The sequence below is a fragment of the Dendrobates tinctorius genome, unplaced genomic scaffold, assembly GCF_039654945.1.
Source record: "Dendrobates tinctorius isolate UK_male_01 unplaced genomic scaffold, ASM3965494v1 ptg000075l, whole genome shotgun sequence".
NCBI classification, from domain to species: Eukaryota; Metazoa; Chordata; class Amphibia; order Anura; family Dendrobatidae; genus Dendrobates; species Dendrobates tinctorius.
In genome coordinates, this window is record NW_027361743.1 from 7,754,007 (window position 1) to 7,780,126 (window position 26,120).

General features: G+C 45.0%; 1 protein-coding gene across 2 annotated transcripts in view; it reads left to right on the forward strand.

Annotated features, from left to right (window-relative positions):
* SESN3 (sestrin 3) overlaps positions 1-26,120 on the forward strand; it is a 77,921-nt gene that overhangs the window by 35,048 nt on the left and 16,753 nt on the right. The window contains exons 2-6 of one of the 2 annotated variants that reach the window (XM_073582963.1): positions 11,982-12,044; positions 17,818-18,019; positions 18,582-18,760; positions 19,522-19,758; positions 20,847-20,994. In XM_073582963.1, coding sequence (XP_073439064.1) covers positions 11,982-12,044; positions 17,818-18,019; positions 18,582-18,760; positions 19,522-19,758; positions 20,847-20,994 — 829 coding nt within the window. The remainder of the gene's footprint in view (positions 1-11,981; positions 12,045-17,817; positions 18,020-18,581; positions 18,761-19,521; positions 19,759-20,846; positions 20,995-26,120) is intronic. The other variant, XM_073582962.1, reaches the window with a different exon arrangement.

The following is a 26,120-nucleotide window of genomic DNA, read 5'->3' on the forward strand; positions in this document are numbered from 1 at the left end:
AACGTGAGGACCGCCACTACACCCCCCCCACACCGATCTGATATCGGTAACCTAAGACGTTGACGGGACACTACACCCCCCCCGGCAATATGACACGGCACATGTGCGGGGGAGGGTTTGACTGATAAACGGGAACCTGTTTCAGATGGTAACACATCAGTTTAGGTCTTCTCCGAGGTTTTGCTGACTTCAGTGGTTCCGTGGGGTATGGCGTCACACATCACTGGCCCACGTCTAGTCTCCCAGGCCCCCATCAGCTCACACCCTGTTCCCATTGACCTCCATAGCCGCAAATCAGGACCATTTGGAGCCGTCATATATTCGTCCCATTTGTATCTCTGCATCAGTGTATTTATCACCTAGGAAAACGGCTGATACAGAATAATCTGCCTCCTGATACATGGCATGGGTGATGCAATAAAACTCGGAAAATCTAAGATCAGCAACTGTGTGTTTGACTGAAAGTGCCCCTGTCAGCCGGATTGTGCACAGTAACCTACAGACAGTGTCAGGTCGGCGGTGTTATACTGATTACAATGATACCTGGTGATGAAATCTGACTTGTGGTTATGTAATCTGTATTTGCAGTTTTCAGTTAGAGATTCTGGTTCTCCGGGGCGGCCTGTGGGGGTCTGTGGGCGCAGTTTGTATTGTAGTCTTTACAACAACAACAAAAAAATTAACTCCAGACAAATGGTGCTGGCGGCAGATGTAAAGCATTGTTTGCTGATGCATAATACCGAGCACGAGCATATCAGTCACTCAAAACTGCAAATAAAGATTACAAAACAACCCCAAGACGGATTTCATCACCAGGCGTCATTGTAATTAGTATAACGCCGCCGACCTGACACTGTCTGTAGGTTACTGTGCACAATCCTGCTGACGGGCACTTTTATATTGTAGAATTCAGTTCAAAGACCGTGACACATCACTGTGTGTATTATCTCTGTACTGTGACGTTACTGTGTATTATCCCTGTACTGTGACACTGCTGTGTGTATTATCCCTGTACTGTGACATCACTGTGTGTATTATCCCTGTACTGTGACGTTACTGTGTATTATAACTGTACTGTGACATCACTGTGTGTATTATCCCTGCACTGTGACATCATTGTGTGTAGTATCCCTGCACTGTGACATCACTGTGTGTAGTATCCCTGCACTGTGACATCACTGTGTGTAGTATCCCTGCACTGTGACGTTACTGTGTATTATAACTGTACTGTGACATCACTGTGTGTGTATTATCCCTGTATTGTGACATCACTGTGTGTATTATCCCTGCACTGTGACATCACTGTGTATTATCCCTGTGTATATTATCCCTGTACTGTGAAACTACTGTGTATTATCCCTGCACTGACATCACTGTGTGCATTATCCCTGCACTGTGACATCACTGTGTGCATTATCCCTGCACTGTGACATCACTGTGTGCATTATCCCTGCACTGTGACATCACTGTGTGCATTATCCCTGCACTGTGACATCACTGTGTGCATTATCCCTGCACTGTGACATCACTGTGTGCATTATCCCTGTACTGTGACATCACTGTGTATTATCCCTGTACTGTGACATCACTGTGTGTATTATCCCTGTATTGTGAAATCACTGTGTGTATTATCCCTGTATTGTGACATCACTGTGTGTAGTATCCCTGCACTGTGACATCACTGTGTGTAGTATCCCTGCACTGTGACATCACTGTGTGTATTATCCCTGTATTGTGACATCACTGTGTGTATTATCCCTGTATTGTGACATCACTGTGTGTATTATCCCTGTATTGTGACATCACTGTGTGTATTATCCCTGTATTGTGACATCACTGTGTGCATTATCCCTGCACTGTGACCTCACTGTGTGCATTATCCCTGTACTGTGACATCACCGTGTGTGTTATCCCTGCACTGTGACATCACTGTGTGTGTATTATCCCTGTACTGTGACATCACTGTGTGTTATCCCTGTATTGTGACACCACTGTGTGTATTATCCCTGTATTGTGACATCACTGTGTGTATTATCCCTGTATTGTGACATCACTGTGTGTATTATCCCTGTATTGTGACATCACTGTGTGTATTATCCCTGTATTGTGACATCACTGTGTGCATTATCCCTGTACTGCGACATCACTGTGTGCATTATCCCTGTACTGCGACATCACTGTGTGCATTATCCCTGTACTGCGACATCACTGTGTGCATTATCCCTGTACTGCGACATCACTGTGTGCATTATCCCTGTACTGCGACATCACTGTGTGCATTATCCCTGTACTGCGACATCACTGTGTGCATTATCCCTGTATTGCGACATCACTGTGTGTATTATCCCTGTATTGTGACATCACTGTGTGCATTATCCCTGTATTGTGACCTCACTGTGTATATTTTCTCTGCACTGTGACATCAGTGTGTATTATCCCTGCACTGTGACATCACTGTGTGTATTATCCCTGTACTGTGACATCACCGTGTGCATTATCCCTGCACTGTGACATCACTGTGTGTGTATTATCCCTGTACTGTGACATCACTGTGTGTATTATCCCTGCACTGTGACATCACTGTGTGTATTATCCCTGCACTGTGACATCACTGTGTATTATCCCTGGACTGTGACATCACTGTGTGTATTATCCCTGGACTGTGACATCACTGTGTGTATTATCCCTGCACTGTGACATCACTGTGTGTATTATCCCTGCACTGTGACATCACCGTGTGTATTATCCCTGTACTGTGACATCACTGTGTGCGTGTTATCCCTGTACTGTGACATCACTGTGTGCGTGTTATCCCTGTACGGTGACATCACTGTGTGCGTGTTATCCCTGCACGGTGACATCACTGTGTGTGTGTTATCCCTGCACTGTGACATCACTGTGTGTGTTATCCCTGTACTGTGACATCACTGTGTGTGTATTATCCCTGTACTGTGACATCACTGTGTGTGTATTATCCCTGCACTGTGACATCACTGTGTGTGTGTTATCCCTGCACTGTGACATCACTGTGTGTGTTATCCCTGCACTGTGACATCACTGTGTGTGTGTTATCCCTGCACTGTGACATCACTGTGTGTGTGTTATCCCTGCACTGTGACATCACTGTGTGTGTGTTATCCCTGCACGGTGACATCACTGTGTGTGTGTTATCCCTGTACGGTGACATCACTGTGTGCGTGTTATCCCTGTACGGTGACATCACTGTGTGCGTGTTATCCCTGTACGGTGACATCACTGTGTGCGTGTTATCCCTGTACGGTGACATCACTGTGTGCGTGTTATCCCTGTACTGTGATATCACTGTGTGCGTGTTATCCCTGTACTGTGATATCACTGTGTGCGTGTTATCCCTGCACGGGGACATCACTGTGTGCGTGTTATCCCTGCACGGGGACATCACTGTGTGCGTGTTATCCCTGCACGGGGACATCACTGTGTGCGTGTTATCCCTGCACGGGGACATCACTGTGTGCGTGTTATCCCTGCACGGGGACATCACTGTGTGCGTGTTATCCCTGTACTGGGACATCACTGTGTGCGTGTTATCCCTGTACTGGGACATCACTGTGTGCGTGTTATCCCTGTACGGGGACATCACTGTGTGCGTGTTATCCCTGTACGGGGACATCACTGTGTGCGTGTTATCCCTGTACGGGGACATCACTGTGTGCGTGTTATCCCTGCACGGGGACATCACTGTGTGCGTGTTATCCCTGCACGGGGACATCACTGTGTGCGTGTTATCCCTGCACGGGGACATCACTGTGTGCGTGTTATCCCTGCACGGGGACATCACTGTGTGCGTGTTATCCCTGCACGGTGACATCACTGTGTGCGTGTTATCCCTGCACGGTGACATCACTGTGTGCGTGTTATCCCTGCACGGTGACATCACTGTGTGCGTGTTATCCCTGCACGGTGACATCACTGTGTGCGTATTATCCCTGTACGGTGACATCACTGTGTGTTATCCCTGTACTGTGACATCACTGTGTGTGTTATCCATGTACTGTGACATCACTGAAGTCCAGTATAAAAGGTCATTTACTTCTTACTGATCTTCTGTTAAAACCGATATCAGACCACAGCTGGCCACTAAGTTTATCGTTCTGCCCTCAGGGTCCATTTACATCGGCCGACCAAGTGTAGTCCAGGGTATAGTCCAGGCCTAACAATCCCACCAGGTAATAAAACCTAGTGAGTTCTGAGTCACCTGTAACTCCTCTTACAATCAGTGTCCAGTGTAATAGTGAAGCCTTTCTGCGCTTCTATTTCTCAGCTGTAGTGTGTATGAGGACACGTTGGGGTTACTGGTAATGCCGTGGGTTGCGCGGGTCTCGTGAAGCTAGAGCCGGGATTTTCTCTGGATCACCGCTATATTTTGTTTTTGGAAAGAGAAGAAAACTGAGCTCTTCAGGGGAATAGGGGAAAACCCTGCTATCTGCTGGCCTCGCCGCTACCACGGATTTCCTGTATACTGATAATAGAGACGTTGGTTTTAGGCTTCATGAGCCACAAAGGAAAATTGTTTGACATTTTTATGGCTTCAGAAATTATACGAATTTTTGCAAGCAGCGGGATCTATCTGCTGCACTGTCCTCCATTCTTTATACTGCAGCTCAGCTTTTTCAGATTCTCTGCTGTGTTGGTTCTTTGGAGCAGATTTCCACATTTCAGTAGTGTTTGCTCAGTATATCTGCACAATCCATGTTTTTCTGGTTTGATCAGGTTGTCCTCTCTGTAGACCCTTTCTAGAGCCACTCACTCACTTAAAGGGGTGCGGTACATTTTCCTGCGGCTTCTTTAAGAATAGTAACTTTAGCACGGACCTTCTCTCAGCACTGGAAATGCAGGTGCATCCTGTGTAGCCGCATCGCAACGCAAAACCTCCTAATATATAGTATCTTCCTGACCTTAAACTTTTTATTTTTTCCATGGTTCCTAGCCTTTTTATTTTTTTGTGCTGTGCAGTTTCCAAATCTTTTATAAAGGAAACTGTCAGCATGTAGGATTTGGGAGATATATATATAACCAATTAAAATATTAAAAATAATTTAATAAAAATGAGAAAAAAGTAAGAAAATGTGTTTTGTTTTGTTTTTAATTTATTTATTTTTTAAATTATTCTTAATCTAGTGTGAGAAAATCTGGGCATTTGTGGTTTTGGGCTTGGCATCCAAGGTGTTAAAAAAGGTTAATGGCTGCCTTCCACATCGGGAGGAGAGGGACGCTACTGATGTGGCATCCTTCAGCTTCTTGCCAGGTTTCGCTCATGGCCAGCAGATATTGTACCTTATTGATTAGAAAAGGGCCTGTCCATGAGAGCCACCATTAACGATGTGCATCATTCGGGCCATTAGTGCCTCTCTCCTCCCGATGCGGAAGGGAGACGCATCGGTTTCACCTGTTTTTTACGTAAATGAAGTCCCGAAAAGTTTTAAATTATGCAATGTTTTTTTTGTCGTCTTTGTTCAATACTCACAAAGTTGAAAAAGTGACCAAACACGGTCTTATTAAACGTTATGCTTGAAAATTTAGCAAATTTTAATAAATGTGGCATAGTTTAAGGGGTATTGCCATTTCCAAGATCCTATCCCAATATGTAGTAGGTATAATAATATTAGCAAGTACCTGCAATTAGAAATTTAGTATAGTTCTTCTGATTGGCTATGTCACTTGCCCATTGTCCAGGGCATTGCAGTAGCTTAGGTACTCATGGTTATGACCACAAACAGCTGTCTGTCAACCTATGAGTGATCGTATTCATGGATACCCAAGCTACTGCAATGCCCTTCACATGGGGGTAAGTGACAAAGCGAATCAGAAGAACTATACTAGATTTCTAATTGGAGGTGTTTGCTAATATTACACTAATGACATATTGTAATAGGATCTTGATGATGGGAGTCATGCATATGCATCACACGAAGATCGATTGATGATCATGTTATATATCTTGTCCAATCTTCCGCTCTTGCTGTGCTCCACTGTAAGGGTTAAACTATTCCGGAAGATCTATTACTCCCAGAAGCCACTGAGTTTTATCAGTTAATTCTGACAAGACCAAGGCCAAGGTCGTGGAAGAGATGCAGCTCCAGCTCGGGCCTACCGTTTCTGCACTGATCTCATACAGAAGAGCTCTGAGGCCGGATCACAGCTCGTATCTGTATTGTGAAAGCTTCGCTCTCACCACAACCCACAAAAAATCAGAGCAAAATGCCGTTCTCTGTAACGAAAAAACCCCTGACTTGTCAATTCTGTAAACTGCTGACAGAATCCTCCATGATAGATGGCAGGCAGACATTCCTTCACATTCAGCAGTTTGCACCCTGGATCAAATTGAGGGCTTTAGGGAGCACCTTCCTGGTATTGAGTAGTAGTGAGTGTGACAATGCTGATGGGTATGTAGATCAAATTGGCTATAACCTGAAAACTACTGAAATGGTATGAAAAATTAGTTATCTTGTGAGATTGGTAGCTGTCAGCAGTGGGATATATTAGGAAGCAAGACAGCTTTTGAAGTTGACATGTTGGAATCAAGAAAAATGGCCAAGTGTAAGGATCTGAGCGACAACCAAAATGTGATGACCAGATGACTGAGTCAGAGCATCTTGAAAATATGGGGCGTTCCCAGTATATGACGGGTCGTCTTGGATGTTTCGAGCTTGCAACTAGTTGTATTGGGTGTTCCCAGTATACTGTGAGTCTTTTTTGGTGTTCCTGGTGCCCTGTTGGTTTCTTCTTGGGTGTTCCAGGATCTCTGTGGGTTTCTTGGTGGTTCCAGGATCTTTGCTGGTATCTTGGGTGTTCCGGTACACTGTGGGCTTCTTCATGTGTTTTCCCGGTACTGGTTTCTTCTTGGGCGTTGCTCATACATCATGGGTCTGCCCTTGGGTCTTCTCGGTATATCGTGGGTCTGTTCTTGGGTCTTGCCGGTATGTATCGCGCGGGTCTGTTCTTGGGTCTTGCCGGTATATATCGCGGGTCTGTTCTTGGGTCTTGCCGGTATATATCGCGGGTCTGTCCTTGGGTCTTCTCGGTATATCGCGGGTCTGTTCTTGGGTCTTGCCGGTATATATCGCGGGTCTGTTCTTGGGTCTTCTCGGTATATCGCGGGTCTGTTCTTGGGTCTTGCCGGTATATATCGCGGGTCTGTTCTTGGGTCTTGTCGGTATATGTTGTGGGTCTGTTCCTGGGTCTTTCTGGTATATCGCGATTCTCTTCTTGAATCCTCATGGTATACTGCGAGTCTCTTCTTGTGGGGTCTTCCCAGTATATGGTGGTTCGTATTTATCAAAAGTGGTGGCATAAAGGACAGCCGGTGAACTGATTGTGATGAGCACCTAAGCTCTTTACAGTGCGTGACTGGGAGCAAAGGTTAGCCCATCTGGTCCGGTCCTACAGAAGATCTACGGAGGCATAAATTGCTGAAACAGTTACTGCTGGCTATCACAGCTCGCGGTGTAGCCACAGACTGGTCAGAGTGCTGACAACGCAGAAAGCTTCAACAATTGCGTTTCATGTCCTTTCCTTTTGAGGCCTCTCCACCCAAAGAATTAGGTTCAACATATTTATTCATACTGTAGTTGGGCAAGTGTCCCTGCCGTGCTATTAACATATCTCCCCATGAATCCTGCAAGTCATTGTGGCGAGGGTCTTTATCAGCGGCACGCTCGCAGCTCCCGAATGACAGGTGCTCATTTACCGCACTGTGTTACCACATTATTATCTCAGCCCAAGCAACCGGAGTTGCAGATTGTGAGGCTGTTCTGGGCCAGAGGTCATTCCAGGTCCCTGCACTTTCCTCCCGTATATAAACAGGAAGGTGTGCCCCTGTCGTCCAATAGTTGACTGTTGCGTGCGTCAGCCAGCGATATGAACGGGTCATGGGAAACATGGCCAGAGGGCGGAATTTTGTAACTTTCAAGTCGGTTTAGTTTTTTTTTTCTTATACATATACATACAGCAGATGAAGTAAGTATTGACCACGTTACCAATTTTTTTAAAGTAAAAATATTTCTAAAGGTGCTATCAACATGAAATTCTCACCAGATGTCAGTAACCACCGATCCAATCCATCCCAACCAGTGCCTTTTGACCACCAAACGTTATGGCATCCATAGTGTACAATTTTGGCCTCAAGTGACCAGACTAAATTCTCCCGGTATTTCAGACTTGTCTGAGGCCAAGTTCACACTAGGCATTTTTTAACCTTTTTTTTTTTTAACCTTTTTTTTTTTTTCTGCAGCAAAACCAGATCTCTTGGCAGGAAAGAAGCTGAAAGAAAAAAAAGGACATTTTCCTTGTTTTTTCTTGCGCTTTTTGCTGCTTTTTTTTGTGCATTTTTTGCTGCGATTTGTCTCTTGGGCATGCTGATAGTTTAATGTTGGAAAAATAAAGTCCTAATCTATAGAATCAGGTTGCGGCACACAAAAAACCCCAGCAAAACCTGATACCTGCGTTTTTTTTATGCATTTTTTTCACCACCCATTCATGTCAATGGATGAAAAGCGCTGAAAGTACCATTGGGCAAAAAAAAACATGCAAAGATGACAAAAAACCTGTGTGTGCATGAGTTTTCTGAAATCTTAGACTTTGCTGGTACTGTAAACACAGCTGAAAATTTGCATAAAAAAAGCTTCAAAAACACCCAGTGTGAACTTAGCCTAAATGGTGAAACACTCTTGAACCCGCTTTCCGTTCAGCAATTGAATGTGCATACAGGCCATGGAGGTTGTGTACTAATTTTAGTTTTCTTTGAAACAATTGTACCTGCAGATTCCAGCTCTTTCTGTAGCTCTCCACGGGTGGTCCTTGGCTCTTCTGATAATTCTTTTAATCCTCTGTCTGAAAACTTGCAGGGAGCACCTGATCGTGGGCGGTTTAGGATGAAATAAAGTCCTTTCCACTTCAGAATTATGTCCCGAACAGCTCTCGCTGGTACCTTCAGTAGTTTAGAAATTCTTCTGGAACCAATGCCATCCAGATGTGTTGCACCAATAAGGTTGCAAAGGTCTTGAGAAAGCTCACTGGTTTTACCCATCCTGAGATGTTTCTTGTGTAGCACATTGGTAATGAGACACCTTTTTATAGGCCATCAATTGAACAAGATGATATTAGTTTTCACGAAGTGTCAGGATTGCGTTCTAATTACTGATGTCAGCTTGTGTCAGGACTTTCCAGGGCTTTTTGTACCTCTTTCGTTATGTGTTCAATACTTGTTGCCCTGTGTAATTTCTCATTATTGTACATAACTGTGGTTTGAATGGGTTGTTAACAACATTTGGTGAGAATTTCATGTCAATAGCACCTTTAGTAATGCATTTACTTAGAAAATTGGTGACGTGTTCAATGTTTATTTCACTTGGTGTGTGTGTAATGTATGTATGTGTAAGGGCTGTGTTTGGTATTGCATGCATTAGAATGGAGCTGAGCTGAAATTCCAGAAGCATCCATGGATGATGGTGGCACACCAGCTCAGCCAATACGAATAACCCATGTTCTGCTCGGAGTGCTCCTTTTAATTTATCATCTGGTTTGCCATACATTCGGGTCAAAAGGTAATCTTGTTGGGTCTGCTACCGAATTTCTAAAGTTGGGGCTACCATTGGTTGGTGCCTTAACTGCCCAAACTGTGGTCAAGATGTTCCTTAAAGGGGTTGTCCACGTTAGAAAACTTTGAATGTGAATAGATGCTTAATTTCTCCTGTTTGGGGGCGATACAGGGAAATGACAGTTTTCTGCCAGGTGTCCTCACAGATCACATCTGATCGCTGGTGGGCAGGGAGATGCTGATATTCAGCTCCAGGTCTGTTTGTGTTACCGGAGCCTCCAAGTTGGGTCACCCATGCCAAATCAAGTTCACCAAAGGCCATGTAAATCATATGGCTCGTGTTTACTCAGTGGGGCTGATCGGCACATAATATGCCAGGTCAACAAATAATCGGGAGGAATTAAAGAACTAAAGTTGGCAAATAAAGTGGTTTATCTAATCGCTAGATTGTTACACGCTTCCATGCCAAGATGAAACAAACGGGATGCGGTTACTTGTTAGCGCTGCTGCCCTGCAGTCCCGGAGGGCTTTTTTTTTTTTTTTTGGGGAGAAGGGAAGAGGTAATGCCCAGTCATTAGTATATATTTACCAGGAGGAATTACAGGGGGATGACAACACAATGCAGATTTGTGGTTATCACATCACTTTTGCACATACAACGGTTCAAAAAACACATTTTATATATAAATTTAAAAAAAAAACACCATCAAGCGATCTCCACCCGCCAGTGGGTGGGGCTATGTGGAGTGGGCATGGCTTGACACACATACTCAGATATATAAATATATATATATATAATTACAGTACAGACCAAAAGTTTGGACACACCTCATTCAAAGAGTTTTCTTTATTTTCATGACTATGACAATTGTAGATTCACTCTGAAGGCATCAAAACTATGAATTAACACATGTGGAATTATATAATTTAAAAAAAAAAGTGTGAAACAACTGAAAATATATCTTATGTTCTAGGTTCTTCAAAGTAGCCACCTTTTTGCTTTGATTACTGCTTTGCACACTCTTGGCATTCTCTTGATGAGCTTCAAGAGGTAGTCACCGGAAATGGTTTTCACTTCACAGGTGTGCCCTGTCAGGTTTAATAAGTGGGATTTCTTGCCTTATAAATGGGGTTGGGACCATCAGTTGTGTTGTGCAGGAGTCTGGTGGATACACAGCTGATAGTCCTACTGAATAGGCTGTTAGAATTTGTATTATGGCAAGAAAAAAGCAGCTAAGTAAAGAAAAACGAGTGGCCATCATTACTTTAAGAAATGAAGGTCAGTCAGTACGAAAAATTGGAAAAACTTTGAAAGTGTCCCCAAGTGCAGCGGCAGAAGCCATCAAGCGCTACAAAGAAACTGGCTCACATGAGGACCGCCCCAGGAAAGGAAGAAGAGTCACCTCTGCTGCGGAGGATAAGTTCATCAGAGTCACCAGCCTCAGAAATCACAGGTTAACAGCAGCTCAGATTAGAGACCAGGTCAATGCCACCCAGAGTTCTAGCAGCAGACACATCACAATTTGAGATCTTTGGTTCCAACCACCGTGTCTTTGTGTGATGCAGAAAAGGTGAACGGATGGACTCTACATGCCTGGTTCCCACCGTGAAGCATGGAGGAGGAGGTGTGATGGTGTGGGGGTGCTTTGCTGGTGACACTGTTGGGGATTTATTCAAAATTGAAGGCATACTGAACCAGCATGGCTACCACAGCATCTTGCAGCGGCATGCTATTCCATCCGGTTTGCGTTTAGTTGGGCCATCATTTATTTTTCAACAGGACAATGACCCCAAACACACCTCCAGGCTGTGTAAGGGCTATTTGACCAAGAAAGAGAGTGATGGGGTGCTACGCCAGATGACCTGGCCTCCACAGACACCAGACCTGAACCCAATCGAGATGGTTTGGGGTGAGCTGGACCGCAGAGTGAAGGCAAAAGGGCCAACAAGTGCTAAGCATCTCTGGGAACTCCTTCAAGACTGTTGGAAGACCAGTTCCAGTGACTACCTCTTGAAGCTCATCAAGAGAATGCCAAGAGTGTGCAATGCAGTAATCAAAGCAAAAGGTGGCTACTTTGAAGAACCTAGAATATAAGACATACAGTATTTTCAGTTGTTTCACACTTTTTTGTTAATTATATAATTCCACATGTGTTAATTCATAGTTTTGATGCCTTCAGAGTGAATCTACAATTTTCATAGTCATGAAAATAAAGAAGACTCTTTGAATGAGAAGGTGTGTATATTATAAATATATATTTTTATTTTTTATATTTATTTTAAACTAGTAACTGCAAAGATAATGTGTGTAATATATATTCGGAGAGGGGCGTACATTTAGAGGGGTCAGATTAGGCATTTTACAGTTATCAGTATTATATAAGTCCTTTTGTCCATTTTATTTTAGGATAAGAAAATCATAATATCCCAACCATCAAGAGGACCAAGTGCCTATATACCCGAAAAGGAGGTAAAGACCTTCAGCGGCTTCATATACAGTAACGAGACAATCGTGTTTATCTAGGCCTCACCTTTCTAGATGTGATTACAAACCTAATTTATATGGTAAATTCTGACTGATAAAGAATCACTTCTACAATAATAACCAATGATCAGACCTGTACGACGCCGCTGTCTGTGTAAGCTGTTGTCTGTCAGTCACTGTGGTCTTGTGCGGCTCTGCATTTACATACAGTGGGGAAAATAAGTATTTCATACACTGCCGGTTTTGCACATTTTCCCACCTACAAAGGATGGAGAGGTCTGTTGTAATTTTTATCGTATTTTTATCGAAGGTACACTTCAACGGTAACTGACAGAATGCAAGTATAAAAAAAAAAATCCAGAAACTCACATTGTATAATTTTTATATAATTAAATTGCATTTTATTACATGAAATAAGTATTAAATACAATGGAAAACCAGAACTTAATATTTGGTACAAAAACCTTTGTTTGCAATTACAGAGGCCAGACGTTTCCTATAGTTCTTGACCAAGTTTGCACACACTGCAGCAGGGATTTTGGCCCCCTCCTCCATACAGATCTTCTTCAGATCTTTCAGGTTTCGGGGCTGTCACTGGGCAACATTGAGTTTCAGCTCCCTCCAAAGATTTTCTATTGGGTTCAGGTCTGGTGACTGGCTAGACCACTCCAGGACCTCGAAATGCTTCTTACAAAGCCACTCCTTAGTTGCCCAGGCTGTGTGTTTCTGGTCATTGTCATGTTGGAACACCCAACCATGACCCATCATTAATGCTCTTACTGAGGGAAGTAGGTTGTTGAACGAAATCTCGTGATACATGACCCCATCCATCCTTCACTACAGTGCAGTTGTCCTGTCCTCTGTGCAGAAAAGTACCCCCAAAGTATGATGTTTCCCCCACCATGCTTCACAGTTGGGGTGGTGTTCTTGTGGTTATACTCGTCCTTCTTCCTCCAAACATAGCGAGTGAAGTTGATATCAAAAAGGTCTTTTTAAGTCTTCTCGGACCACTTGACCTCCCAAATAAGGGATAGATATTAGAAAGATATTGGCGCTACATGCAGATATTGGAAATGGATGATTATTGTGAATAAATACATGATGGATATTAGGGAGATGGGTATGAGATGAGTAGATAAGGAAACATGACAGATCTATAGATGACACATAAGGGATACATGAGAGATCTATAGATGATACACAACAGATACATGAGAGATCTATAGATGATACACAACAGATACATGAGAGATCTATAAATGGATATTGTTGGATTATTCCCCTATATGTATGCGGCCGCCATCATTTAGGTGTGAAGTTCTTTTTGTCCATATCCAGTGTTCTTTCCCATGCAGCGTCGTCCAGATGATGAGGAGATATATATATATATATATATATATATATATATATATATATTATATATTTATTATATACACACACACACACTCAGGTGTGCATATAAGGAAGGAAATTGGAAAAGGAAACCGGAAAGGGATGAGCAGCAAAGTAATCCAAATACAATTGTGGTAGTGCGGCCTGCAGGACATCTCGCTGGTCCTGTCCCGGAGCTCCCAGCGCCATACAGCAGACGCTGGGAGCTGGTATCCAGGGTAAACAGCAGGTAACTAAGCGCCGAGTGGCGCTTAGTTACCTGTTGGTTACCCTGGATACCCGATCAGGACCAGAGAGCACACTGGTATCCAGGGTAAACAGCGGGTATCTAAGAGCCGCGCAGCACTTAGTGTTATGATTGGGTCACCAAGCTAAGCCACAGAAAACCAGAGAGGTTGGTAACAAATCGGATTGCAGACCCCTGATCCTATCCACACAACTGGCAGTAGCCGTGGAGCGTAACTACGATGATCCTAGACACCTCGGCACAGCCGGAGAGCTAAATAAGCCTAAAGCAAGAAAGGGGAAATCTAAACTGCCCCAGAGCAGACCCCAAAGGAATAGATAGCCCCCAAACATATATTGTCGGTGAGACAAGACGAAAACGCAGGTAGGAGAATAGACTGAGCAAACGATGGGGCCCACACTGACTGGACAGGAAAGGAAAGACACTGCAATCGCGCAAAAAATGTCCAAAATGTCTAATGCAAAAATACTGAAGTCGCACGACTTCGCCCACTATATCAGCACTCTGGTATATTCTGAAAGCAGAGCAAAAAGAGGCCAATCTAATAAGGGACAAAAACAAACTGGCACAAACAGTAACATAAGGATGGAAATACAGCACAGCCCCAGCCGGAGCTGGCTGACCACACTAAACTGAAATAGACAAAACCAGATCAAATGTGAACAAAAGCAAAAGAACACTTAGCTGAGCATGCAGGGACTGAGCTGGAAACTAAGACCTCAGGAGGCAGGAAAAAATCACCAGCAGGGATAGAGGGAGTCGGCTGTCTTAAATCCAGTCTGAAACCCCAGATCTCCAATCGTCCTCCTCATTATCAGGTGGCAAGCCTCTGTTAATCAGATAAGCTCCATTACCTCCAGTAACCACCAGAGGAAGCCCAGAAAGAGAACTCGCAACCCCTCCGTCAACCTTACCAGCTCCACCACCTTCAGCAGTAACCAGAGGTAGGCCAGAAAGCGAATTCACAACAGCTTAGTTACCCGCTGTTTACCTTGGATACCAGCTTGCTCGCTGGTCCTGATCGCTGGTGAGTCTGTCTATGTGACAGCTCACCAGCGATCAGCTAACTATGTCCCAGCGATCCCATCCATGTCGGATCGTTGGTGGGATCGCTGGGACATTGAAGCATGTAATGGGGCCCTAAGGCAGGTCTTAGATTTGGGCTGTGAGCTAATTTTTATAGACACTTTAACAGGAAATATCTAGGTACTACCCTGCCTGGTCCTTCTTTAATGGACGGGGCAATTCTTGCATATAAAGGGGGCTGGCTTGGCTGTTGATGTACGTTAATGAGAAGGCGCTCATTATGACTGACTGGTACATGTTTGGAGAAGGAGGTAATCCCTATGAACACACTAATGGATTCACACGGACTTGTAAGATGTGAAGGAGACCACTCTACACCCTTGTAACGCCCAGGTATACTTTCCGGATAGTCTTTCGGGAGCCTGAAGTCATGTGTAATTTTTGGCTTTGTGCAGGGATGTCTTCCGTCTGTAATTTACGGCCCCCATCACTTTATAGAAGATGAGGCCCGCTTCTCCCCCATCTTTCATGTTCTCCGCTTTCTCTGTGGTCGGGGTCATTGGGTTGGCATCTCATGCCGGCCGGGCAGAGGATATAGGCTGTATCTGCATAGTTACTGAAAATACCCCCTCTGGATAGAGAGAGGGGGCAACAAGTTTCAAAGAATTCCCAAAAATAAAATAAGTGCCCCCTCCCCCACCCCACCAGGTACATAAGCGTGGATGTGTCAGAGTTGTTGTCACCTCCTGACCTTCCTAGTGTGATCCCATTGAGGAGAGGAACCAGAGATCTGGCTGATAACAGGGAAAATTAGATTGCATCCTCTAGAGAATAGAGTTTGGTCGTGACGCCCCATTAAGACGCGTTTCGGCTTCAGCTCTCCGAAGAATACTAATTTATTTGCTAACAGTCCATGTGCGTCTTTTCAGATTTTATTTTAATAACTAGCTGAGGAGCTCGGCGTTGCCCGGGCATAGTAACCAACTGTGGTTAGTTATAACAAATTATAATGATTATATTGCACATAAAAACCGTGCATCTAATCCTATCCTGTGTAATACTGACTGCTGAGCCGTGTATCTAATCCTATCCTGTGTGATACTGACTGCTGAGCCGTGTATCTAATCCTATGCTGTGTGATACTGTCTGCTGAGCCGTGTATCTAATCCTATCCTGTGTGATACTGTCTGCTGAGCCGTGTATCTAATCCTATCCTGTGTGATACTGTCTGCTGAGCTGTGTATCTAATCCTATCCTGTGTGATAGTGACTGCTGAGCTGTGTATCTAATCCCATCCTGTGTGATACTGACTGCTGAGCCGTGTATCTAATCCTATCCTGTGTGATACTGACTGCTGAGCCATGTGTCTAATCCTATCCTGTGTGATACTGACTGCTGAGCCATGTGTCTAATCCTATCCTGTGTGATACTGACTGCTGAGCCGTGCATCTAATCCTATCCTGTGTGATACTGGGCTCCCCCTGCAGTCTGTGTCAGAGGGTGGTCTGTGTTGGCACGGTAATAAATTGTGTTATTTCCAGCTTTACAGAAGGACGATAACACCATAGAAATGATAAGAATAATAGGCCTCAGTTACCACAACTGTCTACAAAGAAAACTGTTGCTGATAGCAACCAATCACAGCTCATTGTTCATCTTTCAAACAGCTCTGGGACAGCGTGGCGAGTTTTGAGTGGTGACTTTTGTGTTTGGACTTTTATGTGGCGAGGTTGGTGTATGTGTGGTGAAATGTGTGCTGAGGGTGGTATATGGGTTGAAGCACGTGGTAGTGTGTGGCGCATTTTGTGTGTGTGTTCATATCCCCGTGTGTGGTGAGTATCCCATGTCAGGGCCCCACCTTAGCCACTGTACGGTATATACTGTCTGGCACCATCGCTCTCTTTCTTTAAGTCCCCCTTGTTCACATCTGGCAGCTGTCAATTTGCCTCCAACACTTTTCCTTTCACTTTTTCCCCATTATGTAGATAGGGGCAAAATTGTTTGGTGAATTGGAACGTGCAGGGTTAAAATTTCGCCTCACAGCATAGCCCATGACGCTCTCGGGGTCCAGACGTGTGACTGTGCCAAATTTTGTGGCTGTAGCTGCGACGGTGCGGATGCCAATCCCGGACATACATACATACATACACACATACATACACACATACACACACACACCCACATTGAGCTTTATATATTAGATTGCATTTGGTAATATTTATCATGAGGTCAAATAAGCACCGACGGCCTTTTCTGCTACAAATGAATGAATTTTTACGTAGATATCTTGTACTTGATGAGGCCAGTGTGCTTACCATGAATGTACGTTGTAGATTGGCTGTATAATCCTGAGATTAAGGTGAGCATTTTACGAGCCCGGCTAGTTAACATTTATTAGGCATGGGAACTTTCAGAAAGGATTATATAACCATTTTTGGCATGGAATTTCACAGTAAGTACACCAGTCTCATCAGGTTTAATGTTTAGTTAATAAATTGTGCGGTTTGTATTGTGAAATCTGGTGACAGATCTGTTTTAAAAGGAATGTGTCACCAGATTTTTGCTACTTAATCTTAGAGCAGCATAATATATGGGCAGAGACACTGATTCCAGTGATGTCACTTACTGGGCTGCTTGCTGAAATTTTTAGAAAATCATTGTTTTATCAGCAAGAGATTATCACTGATGGACTATCTGGCCACTCCCCTACCACTGTTTGGCAGCTTTCTGCCTATGCAAAGTGTACACAGAAAACTGCCAATCAGGGGTGCGGGTGGGGTTATACACAGCTCAGCATTCAGAGAACTGCTAGATCTGCAGCAGAGAAAACAGGGATTTTATCAAAACTACATCAAGCAGCTCAGTACGTGACACATCACTGGAATCGAGGTCTCTGCCCCTACATCATGTTAGATGGATCACTAGTGATAATTCGTGTTCTTTCATTTCTGTACACCATTTGTTTCTAGAATTGGCGGATTTATAAATCTTTTTTTTTTTCTCCTGAATGTAAATCTTGATAATATGGAGCAGTTTATCTGGGGAAGTTTCCGTTTTCGGGACCTTGAGTTTTGTTCTCTCTCTCTCGCTTAGTTTGACCAAACTAACGATGTGGTCACCCTCGTGAACCGCCTGATCGCAGAGTACAGCACATCCGGCCGCCTGGACAACATCACCCGAGTCATGAGCCTCCACCCGCAATACCTGGAGTCCTTCCTCCGCACACAGTTCTACATGCTACGTATGGACGGACCCCTGCCTTTCCATTACAGGCACTACATCGCCATCATGGCAAGTACTCCTGTCCTCTATTACTTTCTAGTGGCTCTTTATCACAATATCAGGCACTGTTCACACATGTGCTGTTGTCTTCTGTTTGCAATGGATGCAGTATTAAAAAAAAATAATAATAATCAGGATCTGTTGTAAAACTGATGCAAATGGATGCTTGTTTTAAAGGGAATCTGTCAGTAGGATCAACCCTCCTAAGCCGTCTATATGGACATGTAGGTCATAGGAAGCGGAATAAAATGATCCCTTGATATCTGTGACCTGATGTCTTATGACAGAGAAAAACTAATTGTTCTTAATATGTAAATGAGCTGTTGAGATCTATGGGCGTGCCATAGATCTCCATAAGACTCCGCCTCCAGAGGTTATTTTACATGAAAGGAGGCGTCACTAGTGTCAAATATGTAGATCAGCAGAGCAGACTGTCAGTCAGTACATGTCTCACACTGCTAACGCTCCCTCTAATTCACTGCTTTTGGAGCACAGTGTATTTTTGTACCTATAAGACTGTGAAATGCGTGGGATACGTGATGATCAATGACCCTTTTCCTCGGCTCCACAGGCAGCAGCGCGGCACCAGTGCGGGTACCTGATAAACATGCACGTGGACGAGTTTCTGAGCACAGGAGGATCCTCCGAATGGCTGAACGGGTTGGACTATGTGCCGCAGAGGCTAAAAAATCTCAACGAAATCAACAAGCTCCTCGCACACAGACCATGGTTAATAACCAAAGAGCACATACAGGTAGAGTACATGGGCGCCTGCACCCTGCCATTCACACCACACACCTGAACAATGCCACAATGTGTGCCAACCCCACACATCCTGAAAAACATGGCTGTCGTCTAAAAACAGCACCACTTGTGTCTAAAGGCCGCGGCCGGTATTGCAGCTCAATTCACTTTATTGGAACCGAGCCTAAATACTACGTAGAAAAATAAAGCATCTGTTTCTGATATTGCCATAATAGCACTGACCTGCAGAATAAAAATTAAAACAAGTAAAAGAAAAATCCATTTTAATTTTGTATTTTTATTTTTTTTCCACTCCAACCCAGAAATTTATTTTTAAATGCCTTACTTGGTAAATTTGAACCCCCCTTGTATAATCCTGACGTACATGAATGACGCATGTCGGGTGCGGGTGTTTGAAGTGGGCCTAAAAGTATAAAGCACAAGTGATCACAGGATTGCTGGATCAAGCCCACTTAAAAAGTCTTAAAAAAAATTTAAACTGAAAGAAAACTGCTCCATCAATGGAAAAAAACAAACAAAAAAAAAATATATATATATTTTCTGTTGAAATTTTTTTTCTGATTTTTCAATACATTATATGGTGGTATGGTGGTTTCACTCAAAGCTGAAAAATGGCCTGATCTTTAGGGGTTCTCGTGACGTTTGGGTGCGACCCAGAAATGTGACCTCCTATATTACCTGTGTAGTGTAACAGGCTGATAGTTGATTTCTTAATTTCCTAAACTTGTGACCATCTTTTTTTCCTTCCAGAAATTGGTGATAACCGGAGAGAACAACTGGTCGCTGGCAGAGCTGGTGCACGCCGTGGTTCTGCTGGCTCATTACCACGCGCTGGCGAGTTTTGTGTTCGGCAGTGGCATAAATCCAGACCGAGACCCCGAACATTCGAATGGGCACCATCTAGTGGTGAAAAACAAGTTTTGCATTTGTGATCTTGCCAACGACAATAGTATAGAGAACTGGGGCCTGATGAGCAACAGCACTGAGGTCAGTGAAGAAAAAACAAATCTGTCCCTATATTCAGATGTTATCTTATTTATTGCTCCCTATAGGAGGCCATAGAAGCATTTCCCTACTACAGGAGAATACTACTGCACTTACACGGTTTCCTAGAAGTGGCACTAATCCCGAGCTGCTGTATCCGTCTCTCGTACAGAAAAGTTTATAAAAGTTTTGAGAAGTTGAGGTTGGGAACAGAAGTTTACAAAAGTTTTGGGAGATAAAGTACAAATGATAAAATCAGGAGTTTCTCTGCACGTCCTGTCCTTCATCCTGTTGAAGAACAGCACAGTCTACCGCCGCCATCATGGCTGATGACCGGGAACAATAGATTATACTCCACTGTTTAAAAAACGCATTACTGAAATTAGGCTTAATGTCCAGTGTTTTTTCTTTTAAGACATGGTATACGCTACACTTTGCCGAAACCGGAATCAATGGGAGAGCAGGGACCAGTCATTGGGGTCGGAGGTAGTCCTAGGAGAACACGTCATGTGTCTTGTAAGGAAGCTAAAGATTAGGTGGTCAGTGGACCTTCCAAAAAGACAATGATCCCAAGCATATCTCAAAGTCTACAAGGGCTTAATTTTAGAAGAAGTCTTGGACATCTTTCCGTGGCCATTACGGTCACCAGGCTTTAATTTTATAGAACATCTTTGGTGGAATAAAAAGGTGGTGGTTTGAGCACTCAAACCCAAGTATATCGATGAGCAGGAGAAATGGACAAAGACTCCTTAGGAACATTGCTAGAAACTGGTGTCTGGCTATGTATCACGTTTGAAGCAGGTTATAACAGCTAGAGGGGCTAAGTACTAAAGACACTCGTCAAGAAGGGGATGAATAATTCTGAAACTGCAGTAGTAAAAGTGATGTTTTACACTGAATTTGGAGAAACCATTTGTTGCTATCTACATTGCTCTTTTTTTAATCCATTTATTACAAAATGTGTAAACTCTCTGAAACCAAATTTTCAATGGGAGGAGGAGAGAGCGGGTCCAGTGATTGCAGCTGTAGGTCGTAAATGGACATTTTGGTGCTTTAAGTACCTGGAGTTGATAATGTCCGATCGTTCACAGAATACCGACTATGAAAGTGAGATAGAACTTCTGATGGAAAAAATGAAGAAACTTCAAGAAGAACGAGAGGAGGAGGAAGCGTCGCAGGAGGAAATGGCCACCCGCTTTGAGAAAGAGAAGAAGGAAAGTCTTCTAGTTATGTCCGGAGGTAAGATATGGGACCACCTCTAAGGCGTTTCTTGGAGTTTTATATTTATAATTAGTGATGAGCGAGCGTGCTCGGATACCCCTTTATCCTCCACGATTCGAGTCGCTTTTCACGCTATGGCTGAATATAGTGGCAGATAGAGGTCTGCGGAGCGTGCAGCCGGTTGGTGCTGACCTTGCCGTGGTTATACATTGTTATGTAAGAAGAACGTATTCTGACTCCCACGGATTGCGTTTCATGGTTTGGCGCAGACCCACTCGGAGGATATTGGTTTTGGTAACCTTTGCGACATAAAAGATCTGCCCTCCTGTAACATTTTCCATCCGTCACCCGGCCCCATAGTGAGTGTGTATCTGGGAGGGGGGATATGTTATTTTATAAATGGTTACAGATTAATACAACCTAACAGGTAATCCAAATGAACTGCAAGTCGGCCACTTCCCCTTTCATAATGACTGATAACAGGGAACAATAGATGCATTCATCTGCAAAGCAAACGGGTAACCTTTAGATTGCGTTCTCTCCTTTGTTGCAAAATTGCACCAAAGAATCCCAAGCCGTGGGCAGAAAGAATCCGAGCGTGGACACGATTTCTGCCAGGTGTAAACGCTCTGACATTTCAAGGAAAATATGCTTTAAACATCTGAGAGAGAAGACTGTACTAGGCCGGCTACTCCCAGCGCTGTTCTAAGTGACTGACATGGATCAATCACCTGGAATCACCAAGAACGACACTGGGAACAGCCTGGCGGAGACGATGGCACCACACCTGTCTACGGTCTCCAGCTATGGTTCCCAGATGGATCGTCAGAGTATATTTTCTCTGAAATGCCAGAGGCGGCCAACAGCTATTACATGCATATGACCTGCTCAGCTCTGCTGCTGATTGGTTCTTGCAGTGTGGTAGCATGGGGTGGGCCACACCTCTCCCTTCCACTGTCAAATGAGCGGCACTTGCAAGCACCACTTCTCGGAGTGGTGCAGTGAATCTGCGAGGGCCTGCGCAGAGAGCAGCAGTCAAAATGGGTTTATCGGCTGCTTCACTCTGCATGTACAGTGTGAGAGAAGAGAGAGGATTCCACTCCCACACAGTGACCGAGATGACAAAGTTCTCGGTATAATGAAGCGAGTTTGTAATCTCGGTTACTGCCTATGCAGAGCACAGCTGACAATGACAAACTCCTCTCGATGCTTGCACTCTACCTGTTCTGCTTGGGGAGTAATGGGTTCAATACCGGACTGCTGGAAGGGACTCTGAAAGTGCGTGTTCAGTAATTATCAGTTAGAACTGATCCAGCAGCAATCCGGTTTCAAAAAAAATTGTGCAGACACAACTTTATTGTCCGCCTGAAAAAGAGACTGATTTCATCTGCATCCATAGAAAGGATCCATTATGTAGCCATCTGCATTCCTCCTATTTGAAAAGGATCCATTTTTGTGTTTACTGGAGGTGTGAAAATGAATATTTAACATATATTAAGTAATCATAGATTTAGAAATGATCCAGTAAGCAAAAAACGGATCCGTGTCAAATGGGAGGAAAACGGATGGCTATATAACGGATCCGTTATCCATAGACTTCAATGTTAAAAACAAAACCCGATCTAGTTGAAATCCGTTTTTGTTTCAGGTGGTGAAAAAAGTTGTCTGCTGGGTCCGTTCTAGCGGATGATGACTGGACATGTGAACATGACCGTAGGGGATGTGAAATGCGTGCCTTCCCTGGGCACCCTGCAGCCTCCCCTACTCTGCTGGGGTGAGAACTGCTGTGACTTCCTGCTGGGGTAGAGGCCGGAATTGCTGCTCATTCAGCTCCTATCTAACTGGTATTTCTAGAGAACTACTCTCTCCCTACAAGTCCCCTTGGCTAAAGATACCAGAGCTGTCCCTTTATGAAGGCAATAAGTAATATTTACGCGAATCGACACTCGACAAATCGATCTTTGCAGGACTTTACCCCTTTTATGTCATGAATTTCATTTTTAGCCTTTTATTTACCAAAGGAAAACTCGTATTTCTGGATTTTCTCTATCGGCAGCTTGGTTTTTTATATGTATATACGGAGGTGAGAGGCAGTACATGTTCAAGTACGGCAGCCGAAATCTTCTAAACCGTTTTTTAGAGGGATCAAATTTCCCAGCTGCTATAAAGGTCTGCGATGGGGGGGGGGGGCTTGCAGATTTAGAAAAAGCTCCTGTGACTAAATGATGGTTTTGTGGCTACCAAAAATGCCTGTTTTTAGGTTTTTGGATTCGGCTACCAAAAGAAGAGGAGATCAGAACCAGCGGGGAGCAAATGTGCTTGGATAAGGTGTTATCTGAGCATGCTCGGGTGTTAACAGTGTTTTCGGCATGCTCGAAAAATATGTTCGAATCCCCGAGCCTGCATGTTTTGCGCCTGTTGAACAGCCGCGAGACAAGCATGCGCAGGGATTCAAACTTTTTTTATATTCTGTTTTTTTTGCGATTAGTCACATGCCGACAAGACGTGCACAGCGTCACTCGGTATAAGTACGTCTAATTGAAATGTGTCTGGAAGTATGCAGTATTGGATACCTGCGGTCACATGAGTGCAATATATATTTTTTTTTTTTTTTCTAACTCGCATGCACTTTTGGCTAAAAATCATTTTTTCCAGGAAATGCATATTCTATTTTTATTTTTCCAAATGTGGAACACAAAATGCAGTTTGAAAAGCCATCCCATGATAGCAGCCGCTATAGCATTTTAAAAAGAAAAGCATGATTGTAGATTCAAATGACTGCTTTAACTAAGGAAGACCATGGAAGGAAATTGTTATTTAAGCAATTCCCTTAGTAGCGCTTTTAAAGGGTATTTTACTATTTTTGTGATAATGGAGTCAAAAGCAGAGGGGGTCTGTATTCTGTAACCAATGACATCCTTGCATCCTTATGACCTTTTGTTTTGGTTGATGTGGGCTCCGGCACAACATACCCATCAAGATAACATTTTGATTATTGGAGGGGAAAATCTGTTGAAACTTTTTTTTTTTTTTTTTGTTCGGGCTCAGACGTCCCAGCTGGTAACATGGTATCTTCACATTATCTGGAGTCAGAGATCACGGCTGAGAGCGCCGTCTTGTCGAGATAGAACTGGTTCTTGCCAACACCGAACTCCGAGCTCTGTTTACTGATCACATCGCTGATACGCGTCTCATGCACATGAAAGGTCAACGTTTCGGAGAACACAGACTGTGGCTTTCCAAGGACAGAAATGCATAGTTTACCCCTGTAATTACTCTTAAAGGGGCATCCCCATCTTAGAAGTCTTTGGCACGTTGCTGAGAGAAGGCTGACATCTGCTCGATCGCGGAGACAGACACGTTCTTTTCGTTACATGTTCCGAGTGCGGTCATTTTCTGGAAGCTCCCTCATCGCGATCTGCTGTAATTAAATCGATGTGATGAGCAGTAAATTGGGCCAGAAGAGCAGATCTGTAGGAGTGTTCCCGTTCTAATATGTCATCACATATACCTTCTAGAGAGCAGAACGTTCTCCCAACTCCCCTATACACTTGAGCAGTCGGCTCTGCTGAGCATCCATGTGTTCTCGACGGGAAGAGACTAAATCTCTTGTCGGACTCCTATTGGAATCTGCTCATCTACCCTGAAAACAAAAGAATCCACTCCCCCAACATCATCTGTCAGGGTGGCGCTCATACACTTCAGATGCTTGTCTGGTCCTGACCAAATTTTGTTGTTCTGCCAAATTTTATCTAATTTGTAGACTGGTAGGGGGCAGACCACTGGGATCCTTTCCGTCTCTGGTCCCGTCTCTGGTCCCGTCTCTGGTCCCGTCTCTGGTCCCGTCTCTGGTCCCGTCTCTGGTCCCGTCTCTGGTCCCGTCTCTGGTCCCGTCTCTGGTCCCGTCTCTGGTCCCGTCTCTGGTCCCGTCTCTGGTCCCGTCTCTGGTCCCGTCTCTGGTCCCGTCTCTGGTCCCGTCTCTGGTCCCGTCTCTGGTCCCGTCTCTGGTCCCGTCTCTGGTCCCGTCTCTGGTCCCGTCTCTGGTCCCGTCTCTGGTCCCGTCTCTGGTCCCGTCTCTGGTCCCGTCTCTGGTCCCGTCTCTGGTCCCGTCTCTGGTCCCGTCTCTGGTCCCGTCTCTGGTCCCGTCTCTGGTCCCGTCTCTGGTCCCGTCTCTGGTCCCGTCTCTGGTCCCGTCTCTGGTCCCGTCTCTGGTCCCGTCTCTGGTCCCGTCTCTGGTCCCGTCTCTGGTCCCGTCTCTGGTCCCGTCTCTGGTCCCGTCTCTGGTCCCGTCTCTGGTCCCGTCTCTGGTCCCGTCTCTGGTCCCGTCTCTGGTCCCGTCTCTGGTCCCGTCTCTGGTCCCGTCTCTGGTCCCGTCTCTGGTCCCGTCTCTGGTCCCGTCTCTGGTCCCGTCTCTGGTCCCGTCTCTGGTCCCGTCTCTGGTCCCGTCTCTGGTCCCGTCTCTGGTCCCGTCTCTGGTCCCGTCTCTGGTCCCGTCTCTGGTCCCGTCTCTGGTCCCGTCTCTGGTCCCGTCTCTGGTCCCGTCTCTGGTCCCGTCTCTGGTCCCGTCTCTGGTCCCGTCTCTGGTCCCGTCTCTGGTCCCGTCTCTGGTCCCGTCTCTGGTCCCGTCTCTGGTCCCGTCTCTGGTCCCGTCTCTGGTCCCGTCTCTGGTCCCGTCTCTGGTCCCGTCTCTGGTCCCGTCTCTGGTCCCGTCTCTGGTCCCGTCTCTGGTCCCGTCTCTGGTCCCGTCTCTGGTCCCGTCTCTGGTCCCGTCTCTGGTCCCGTCTCTGGTCCCGTCTCTGGTCCCGTCTCTGGTCCCGTCTCTGGTCCCGTCTCTGGTCCCGTCTCTGGTCCCGTCTCTGGTCCCGTCTCTGGTCCCGTCTCTGGTCCCGTCTCTGGTCCCGTCTCTGGTCCCGTCTCTGGTCCCGTCTCTGGTCCCGTCTCTGGTCCCGTCTCTGGTCCCGTCTCTGGTCCCGTCTCTGGTCCCGTCTCTGGTCCCGTCTCTGGTCCCGTCTCTGGTCCCGTCTCTGGTCCCGTCTCTGGTCCCGTCTCTGGTCCCGTCTCTGGTCCCGTCTCTGGTCCCGTCTCTGGTCCCGTCTCTGGTCCCGTCTCTGGTCCCGTCTCTCTCAAAATGTCTATGCATTACA